This window comes from Neoarius graeffei, chromosome 2 (genome assembly GCF_027579695.1).
Source record: "Neoarius graeffei isolate fNeoGra1 chromosome 2, fNeoGra1.pri, whole genome shotgun sequence".
NCBI classification, from domain to species: Eukaryota; Metazoa; Chordata; class Actinopteri; order Siluriformes; family Ariidae; genus Neoarius; species Neoarius graeffei.
In genome coordinates, this window is record NC_083570.1 from 13,993,991 (window position 1) to 14,003,922 (window position 9,932).

Genomic DNA, 9,932 nt, shown 5'->3' on the forward strand with positions numbered 1-9,932 from the left:
CATCTGCTGTTTCGATATCCTGAAGTGGCCCAGTCAAAAGAATTCAAGGAAGGTGTAGACAATTTGTAAGATGGTAAGTGATCAATAATAATTTGATAAGATACCATAATCTAGCTGTTTGGTAATTTATCCAGGATTAATGGTGTGATTCATTAAATGATTCACTAAATGATTCATTGAACGATTCACTAAATGATTCATGGATTCATTAAATGATTCCTTGATTCGATTCATTGAATGATTCACTTCAACGATCCAAATGAGACTGATTTTATGTAATTATTAAAGATTGATCACTTATCCAAATCTTAAATACACAAATCCTTAATTGCACCTACAAATAACACCATTTTGGAAGATTCCGTAATAAGCAGGTTAATTGCTATCATGATTGGGTATAAAAGGAGCAACACCAAAGACTCAGCCTTTACAAGCAAAGGTGAGTTGTGGCCAGGCTTGTAGTACTCGAGTCTGACTCATGCCCTAATTGTAAGGACTCATGACTTGATGTGGACTTGAGCACTGATGACTCGGAATTGGATTCAGTCTCGTGCATTAACTGCATTCGGACTCATAAATTGGAGACGAGGACTTGGAATTTTTCTTTACTTTTTGTAACATTCCATAATAATTTCGCATAAGATATTTATATCTACATTAATTTTTATACTAATTTCATGCAAGAGAATGCATATTCACCTGTTCATACGTCATGTTCAGGAACAAACTAACGTTAATGGCACTCAAATGCCTGGAGAGAACGCCCCTAGGATTGTCAGCTTTGCTTATAGACTTCTCGTGCAGTGGGGAAAAAATGCACTGCTTTGTGTTCCATATGTAGAAGAACTATCAAGGAGACGACGGGGACAACCTCGAACTTCAATCGTCATTTGGCAAGACCACACCCAGAGAAGGAAGTGACATGCTATGTTCATTGCTCTGTTGATAGCAGGGCTTGCTTGCTGACAGATGAACCAGCTAGTGCTAACCCTCTCTCATGTTGTTTGCCCTGGTGATAGTTGGCAGGGCTTTAGGGTGACCAGACGTCCCGGTTTTACCGGGACAATCCCGATTTGGGGTTGTGTGTCCCGAATCCTGACAAAAGTCTGTCGGGACACGGATATGTCCCGGTTTTCGCCACTCGCGACGTTTGCAACTGAGCAGCGTGGGAATCATTAGTGGAGAAACGTCTGCGTTTACTATTTTGATGAATTGACAGGAATCACAAACTTTCCTGGTTACTGCCCCCTGGCCCTGTGGCATGGGTGTTTATTTAGCCACATTATTCCAGACAACAGAACGTGTTGCCATGCAACAATAAAATAAACATTAACTGGTGCGAATGTTCTTTGTCTAGCAGCAGTAATGCCGCAGCAATTATGCCGAAAAGAAAATGTACCTTTTCCAAAGGTTTACAGGGCACCTACCCCTTCCTCTGAGAGGTGCAGAACAATGCGCACGAAGCCTACTGCACACACTGTAAGTGTTTTGTTCTTGTACTGAGTTGGGTAGCCTATGTTGCAAATGATGTGCGCTCCTGTGGGGGCTTTTCTCGGGCTGTTGCCCCTCTCCTCCTTTATTGCTGTTTTGTTTGAGTGTATATTTACGGAAGCCGCGAGAGGCCCTTCATATAATCTTTTTTTATTCACCTTGTTATCCCGAGATAACGACATAATTAATTCAGGATCTCGAGAAAACAACACAACGAATTCGAGATCTTGAGAAAACAAAATTATTTCATGATCTCAGCTGGATCACTGTATCTCCATCGGTAGAGACGAAGCCGGGCCAGTCTTTTGCGGAGGTGCTGCAGACTAATTTTGAAATTATCCCTTATTAAAAGACTTAATGCAATCTCTCCCTGTGTCAACCCCTGATCAAAATATTGCCTTATTAGGTGATCGATTATTCCAGACATTCTCATGACCAAAGTTGCGTCTATACAGAATGAGAAATAGCCCCAAAGTCAGCATATCACAAGTCTCTTGGCGCACCTGAATGAACCACTTCTCAGCTGTTTACTCGAGATCACGGAATAATTGTTTTGTTTTCTCGAGATCTCGAATTAGTTGTGTTGTTTTCTCGAGATCCTGAATTAATTATGTCGTTATCTCGGGATAACAAGGTGAATAAAAAAAGGATTATATGAAGGGCCTCTCTCGGCTTCCGTAGGTATATATTCTCAAATCACTTGTCTCATTTTTGTTTCTGTTTAACATACCATTCTGACAGTTTGGCCATATTGCTGTGTTGAACAGCTTGTTGCACCTTCCATTAAAGTCTTCACTTTTGTACACGTCTTGCTTTATTCATTCAGTTGTGGGGAATGGTTAGTAAGGTTGATTCTGACCTAGGCTATGTTGAGGTCACATATCTACTTTTTAAGTTCATGCTATAGTGCGTACAATTTTAGAGATATAGCCTACATGTGCATATGCATTCTTCTTGGTGTTCTCACAAACAGGTGAAATAAATCAGTTTAAATTTGGCCTATGGACATAGCCTGGCCTATTCTCAGCCATTACAAAATCTGTTGTCTGACCATAATTTAACTGATCTGTATACCACTATGCTACCAGATAACAAAATGCCTGTTTGTTTTATTTCATGTGAGATGTTAATAAATGTGAGCTTCAACAAAATGATAAGAGCACCTCTCTGAGTGTCATGTTTACGTAAAAAAAAAGGTGTGCGTGCACGAGCATGGTCGCGCGCAAAAGTGTCCCGGTTTCAGACTAGGGAAATCTGGTCACCCTACAGGGCTTGCTGAGTGATGAACAAGCTTTTTATCTGCAGCCTATTAACAAAAATGGGGCAGTCAAGCAGTAACGCTAGTCCAACACAGTAGCAGAGACGCTTTCACATAAAGACAGCAACAGCCACCATCAAATGGTGCGGTTGGAGTCTTGTTCTTAGAAAATCCCACTGCGAGCAGAACAGAACCTACTGCTAGCATGTTTTAGAGAGTGTTTGTGTGTGACAGCTGTGTCATTTTCTTGAACTCAACTCAGATTCGACTCAAAATTTTCTTTCATGACTTGGACTTGACTCACACTTGCACACTGGGGGCTCGAAATGGGACTCGGACTTGAGGTTTAGTGACTCGACTAAAACACTGGTTGTGGCTCACTCATTTGTGCCAAAATTTGTGAGAGAATTTTTTGGCACTTCAAAAAGACCATTTAACAGTGATTGAGTTTTGGTCTTTCAAAAGCTACAGGGCAGAATATTGTGAAAAGATTCAGGGAATTCGGAGACATCTCAGTGTGTAAAGGGCGAGGTCGAAAACCACTGTTGAATGTGCGTGACCTTCGAGCCCTCAGATGGCACTGCCTGAGAAACCGTCATGCTGATGTGACAAATATAGCCACATGGGTTTGGGAGCACTTCGGAAAACCATTATCACTTAACACAGTCTGCCATTGTATCCAGAAATGCAACTTGAAGCTGTATTACTCAAGGAGAAAGCTATTCATCAATTCTATACAGAAACACCGCTGATTGTCTCTGGGCCTGAACTCATATCAGATGGACTGAAAGACAGCAGAAACATGTCCTGTGGTAAGATAAGTCCACATTTCAGCTTGTTTTCTGTCAAGTTCTCAGTGCCAAAGGTGAACACGACCATTCAGTTTGTTATCAGAAAAAGGTGCAAAGCTAGCATCTGTGATGGTATGGGGTGGCATCAGTGCCCACCGCATGGGTGAGTTGCTTGTGTGTGAAGGTACCATTGATATATTGGGGCATATACGGGGATTTTAGAGACACATGTTCATCAAGGCGATGTCTTTTCTCAGGAAGTCCATGCTTACAGTATATGCCAGGCCTCATTCTGCATGGGCTACAACCAGGGCTTTGAACCAGAATTTTTTTCCTATTGGTTCGTTCCGAACAGAAACGGAATTTTAACGTTTCCGGTTTTGGGTTCCACCATTAAATTGACGTTCCCGAACCGGTTAGAACAAAAAAATTTCGTTCCCGGAACGGTTAATTACGTTCCCTGTCAGCTGTTTAACAAATGGCTATAAAATTATGTCTCTGTCTCATCCAGCTTAAGCCAAATGTAGGCTAATTCTATTACAACCTTCATTAAATAAGACAAGAAATAATTCAGAACAATTATTATTTCAAATGTTGGCGATTTGGATTCTCAGTATGTCTTCCCATCTACACAAACAGAAAAAGTGCCAAAAATGAAAGATAATTTGTTTAGTGTGTTACCAAAGGCTAGTCAGGCCCTATGCATTGATAGGCTAACAGAGATTAACATCATTTAATGTTCGCGAGCCTCTCATTAACGTGGACAAATATATTGATATCGTGTTTGAAATTGACGTTTTTGAATAACGATAGACTGCAATATTTACCTCTTATTTAAGATGTGGAGACGTGATAGTAGTCCACCCTCCCGCTCTCTCCATTCAGTCAGCGAACGTCACACAAGAAGTGAACCCCAGCGGGTCATAGAAACTTGCGCAGGAGAAGAATGACTTTTTTATTTGTAGGCTACGGAAACTTTGAGGAACGAAATAAAAACCGGTATTAACCGGTTACCATTATTTTTAATAAGCGTTTCTGTTCCGGAACATAAAAAATAATAAACTTTCTGGTTTCATTTCTGTTCCATGTGAAATAGAAAAAGTTCCCGGTTTTCGTTCCTTGAACCGGTTCAAAGCCCTGGCTACAACAACATGGCTTTGGAGACACAGTGTGCGTGTGCTTAACTGGCCTGCTGCCAGTCCATATCTGACTCCTATTGAGAATGTATGGCGCATCATGAAGAGGGGAATCAGACAACAGTGACCACGGACTGTTGAACAGCTGACGTCTTGTATCAAGCAAGAATGGACAATAATTCCAATTGCAAAACTGCAACAATTAGTGTCCTCAGATCCCATACGATTAAAAAGTGTCATTGAAAGTAAAGGTGATGTAACACAGCGGTAATAATGCCTCTGTCCCAACTTTTATTGAGTGTGTTTCAGACATCAAATTCAAACTTTGTTTATAGTTACAAAATATAATTAAGTTTGTCAGTCAAACGATTTGTCAGTAACAATATTTTCTTTGTACTTTTGTCAGTGAAATGAAGGTTTAAGTAAATTAATAAATTAAAAATATTTGTTTTTATTGCATTTTGGAAAATATCCCAATTTTTCTGGAAAAGGGGTTAGTACATGTATGAGACTTCTTCACAGTGCTGTAGCTGTCATCACATTAAACACATTTTGTGAATTTTACTTTTTGTACTTTCTTACAAAAGCTGCAATTGTAAATTTTTGAAAATGGATCAAATAAAAAATGGATGTAATTGAGGATGTACTTTTATATCCAAGTCATTTAGTTTGATTGTTGATAGATGGCTTGGAAAATGTTTGTGAGTTTTGCAGAGAGTAGTGTACAAGTGTACACATATATACACAGCTTAGAATGTTATATTGTGCAGTTTGGAGGTTTTTATTTTTCCTCAGAAAAAAAAGTGTTCAAGAAATGGTTAACAGAGGAACGTTCATGAACTCTGTCTTTGTGCTCCTCCTCCTCTCTCTCTCTCTCTCTCTCTCTCTCTCTCACTCACACACAAAACAAGGAAATGACTTCGCATTTCAGAGGAAACGAAATTAGAGTCTCTCTCTCTCTCTCATTGTGTGAGTTCAGGAAAATGGCCGAAGCCAGTATTTCAGTAGATCAGGACCAGTTCCTCTGTTCAGTGTGTCTGGATCTACTGAAGGATCCAGTGGCGATCCCCTGTGGTCACAGTTTCTGTAAGGTGTGTATTCATGACTGCTGGGATCAGGATGATAAGAACGGAGTTTATCGCTGTCCTCAGTGCAGAGACACTTTCACTCCAAGGCCTGTTCTACGCAGAAACAACATGCTGTCTGAAGTGGTGGAGAAACTGAAGAAGAAGACTGAAGTCCAAGCTGCTTCTCCTGCTCACTGTTACACTGGACCTGGAGATGTGGAGTGTGATTTCTGCACTGGGAGAAAACACAAAGCCGTCAAGTCCTGTCTGATGTGTCTGGCCTCCTTTTGTGAAACTCATCTGAAACCTCATTATGAAGTTCCTTCCTGGAAAAAGCACAAGTTAGTCGAAGCTTCTGGAAATCTACAAGAGAAGATCTGCTCTGAGCATGATAAAGTACTGGAGATCTACTGTCGTACTGACCAAAGCTTCATCTGTTATCTCTGTATGATGCATGAACACAGAGGTCATGACACAGTCGCGGCTGTAGCGGAAAGAACTGAAAAACAGGTGAGAACATTTTAGAAACATTTTTCGAACCAAATCATCCTAATTTTACTCGTGTCTACAATCAGCTGTTTTAACCTGGTTACAAATTAATCAAACGTTTAAAAATTTTACATTTGTGTGTTCATCAGAAAGATTTGTCAATGTACTAAAAGATTATTAAAGTGTAATATAGCATCATTAAGAGAATGTTTAATGTATTGTTGCTCAGAGGGCAAATCTTGGGTGTGGCACCATCATCCAGACTTTTACAGCTTAAGCATGTGCACACAAGTCACAACTATTAAACACACACACAGTACACACTCGCTTTACAGAACAGCTCGAGACACTGCTGTGTAAAATGTGATAAATTTATTCATAGTTAAACCTCCTGAATGATGCAGCAAAAAACATTCACCTTCCATTCCGGAGATGATGAGTTTAAATCCCATCGATGCTCTACGCCAGCATAACTGGGCCAGATCTCACCTCATCTCATTTTCTCTAGCCGCTTTATCCTGTTCTACAGGGTCGCAGGCGAGCTGGAGCCTATCCCAGCTGACTACGGGTGAAAGGCAGGGTACACCCTGGACAAGTCGCCAGGTCATCACAGGGCTGACACATAGACACAGACAACCATTCACACTCACATTCACACCTACGGTCAATTTAGAGTCACCAGTTAACCTAACCTGCATGTCTTTGGACTGTGGGGGAAACCGGAGCACCCGGAGGAAACTCACGCGGACACGGGGAGAACATGCAAACTCCGCACAGAAAGGCCCTCGCCGGCCACGGGGCTCGAACCCGGACCTTCTTGCTGTGAGGCAACAGCGCTAACCACTACACCACCGTGCTGCCCCGGGCCAGATCTCTCCTCTGTCAATTAGAACAATATTAGCCGTGTGGGTGTGAGCTCATGTATATAGAAGGAGCAGATGCAGGAAGAAGTGGAGGAAAAATAACAAACCTCTAAACAGCTAAATGTTCACAGAGTGAGTTAAAGGAGGAGCAGATGAAATCCCAGCAGAGAATCCAGGAGAAGCAGAAGAAGGTGCAGGAGCTGAAACAGGCTGTGAACACTATAAAGGTGAGCAGTGAGCAGAGACAGAGCTGCTCCTAGAAACACACACAACATGGACAACGAGTCATTTACAGTCCCAGTAAGAGAGGGAATGATAGATGAGCTTTAAATCTTGTGTGTGTGTGTGTGTGTGTGTGTGTGTGTGTGTGTGTGTGTGTGTGTGTGTGTCCTAACAGCGCAGTGCACAGACAGCAGTGGAGGACAGTGAGAGGATCTTTACTGAGCTGATCAGCTCCATGGAGAAAAAGCGCTGGGAGGTGACGGAGCTGATCAGAGATCAGGAGAAGGCTGAACTGAGTCGAGCTGAACGACTCCTGGAGCAACTGGAGCAGGAGATTGCTGATCTTCAGAGGAGAGTCACTGAGCTGGAGCAGCTTTCACACACACACGATCACATCCATTTCCTCCAGGTAACACACACACACACACACCTGTCTGTATAATCCCATGAATATTTCTCCACCTTTCTCCTTCTCCATGATGTTTTTTCTTTCTCTCTGTAGAGTTTCCAGTCTCTCTGTGTCTCTTCTGGACGTGAGGACTCACCCAGCATCACTGTCAATCAACATCTCTCATTTGATGGAGTGAGGAAATCTCTCTCTGATCTGAAAAAGAGACTTGAGGAATTCTACCAGGAGGAATTCATCAAAATCCCTGAACATGGTGAGAGAAATCGTCCTGCTGGGAAATCTTTACTTTCTCTGCAGCACAGTAAAGAGAGACATCAAATTTCCCCAAAACACACAGAAATGATTTCAGATGATGACGTGAACTTCCTGTTATTGCTGCTCTCGATTGGAAAGATGATTTTATACACTTACACTTTTTATTCAGGTCTTAATAGTGTCAAAGCTTCTGTTTTGTTTTCAGTGATTGTACTATTAATAAAGTATAGAGGACACACACACACATTTATTCACACATTCCTCCAAAGAGAGAGAGAGAGAGAGAGTTCATAAGTCATATGAATAGCAATTTATTCTGTAGTCATTAGTTACCAAAGCAGCTCTCTGCTCGTGCTCATGTTATTAATAAAGTTTATTTCTCCGTCGTTCAAAAATCACATTTAAATCCCACACCTAGATAATGTGTTTTCTAAAATAAAATGCTGATTAAACATCAGGCACAAATTGTATCACTTTAAACTGTTTCCGTCTTTTACAGAACCTGATTTTTCATCTCCATTGTGTTTCTGTGTCTCCACAGCTGCAGCAGTTCAGATGATTTTACCCTCAGAACCAAAGAGCAGAGAAGATTTTCTGCACTGTACGTGTAAAACACACACACACACACACACACACACATACACACACAGTGTCTCACTCTCCACATAAATCTATGCTGTGATTAATATCTAACATGTTCACATTTCTCATGTGTTTAGATTTCTGTGATCTGACTCTGGATCCCAACACAGTGAATTATCGCCTCATTCTGTCTGAGAAGAACAGAGTGGTGACGTGCAGTGAGAGAAATCAGCCGTACTCTGATCATCCAGAGAGATTTGACTCCTACTGGCAGGTGTTGTGTAAGGAGAGAGTGTGTGGACGCTGTTACTGGGAGGTGGAGTGGAGCAGTAAAGATTGTGTTTACATATCAGTCTCATATAAAGACATCAGAAGGAAAGGACCGGGTAATGAGTGTTGGTTTGGAGGCAACAATCAGTCCTGGAGTCTGCGGTGTTCTTCTTCTTCTCTCTCTTTCCATCACAACAACATTGAGACTGATCTCAGAGTTCCAGCCCCCTCCAGAATAGGAGTGTATGTGGATCACAGTGCAGGAACTCTGTCCTTCTACAGCGTCTCTGACACGATGAAGCTCCTCCACAGAGTCCACACCACATTCACTCAGACTCTATACGCTGGGTTCAGGCCGCTTTCTTATGGATCAACTGTGAGATTGTGTGATCCAAAATAAAATATTAATGATGTGATGTTTTTAAAATTAAAATGAACAGCTTTACTTTTATATATCTCAGTTAATTCCAATAAAGATGTAATATGCGTCATTTCCTTTGCAGATTTAATATTATAAATGTGACTATTATATAAAAATACAGATCAGAACATTATTATTATTATTTTTTTTTAATCTGCCTTATCGAAAACAACTGCTATAATTGCTGGCATATTAATGATCATTGTATCACTTCCACAAACTTAGCATTTTGTAATCTCAGAGGAAATGAAAATGAATCGCAGTAATGTGTTGTTCTTCTGTCTGTATTTCATTATATTATCTGTCTACTGACTGTCTCAATTATAGCAATACATCAAGTGTATAATATTATTAAATTAATAATATTTCCTCAAATATTTTTCTCAGTCAATGTTGTTTTTTTTTTCTTCCTATAAATCTCCAGAGTTGATAATTTTCATGGCTAACAAGCTAAGAATTCAGGGAAAGTTAGCATAACAGCTAACAGATTAGCATCGTGAAAGGATTTTCTGTTTTGTTAAGTTCACTAATTATTAATCTTCCACATGAATCATTAAGTCTGTCCTTGTCCTGTATATTCAGTCACAATTTCCTGTAAACATCTTTTGATGAAATCTGTAAATCTGTTGTTGGAAGACTGGAATATATTTAAATGTGTTAAATCCATATGTAATGTCT

The 9,932-nt window shown here is 40.6% G+C and overlaps 1 protein-coding gene across 1 annotated transcript; it reads left to right on the top strand.

The window, feature by feature from the left end:
- Positions 1 to 5,604: 5,604 nt before the first annotated feature.
- Positions 5,605 to 9,478, top strand: LOC132881436 (tripartite motif-containing protein 16-like). Its single transcript, XM_060913891.1, has 6 exons — positions 5,605 to 6,253; positions 7,227 to 7,322; positions 7,493 to 7,726; positions 7,820 to 7,979; positions 8,523 to 8,582; positions 8,701 to 9,478. The coding sequence occupies exons 1-6, from the start codon at positions 5,660 to 5,662 to the stop codon at positions 9,231 to 9,233; spliced, it is 1,677 nt and encodes a 558-aa protein (XP_060769874.1). The 5' UTR covers positions 5,605 to 5,659; the 3' UTR covers positions 9,234 to 9,478.
- The last annotated feature ends 454 nt before the right edge of the window (positions 9,479 to 9,932 follow it).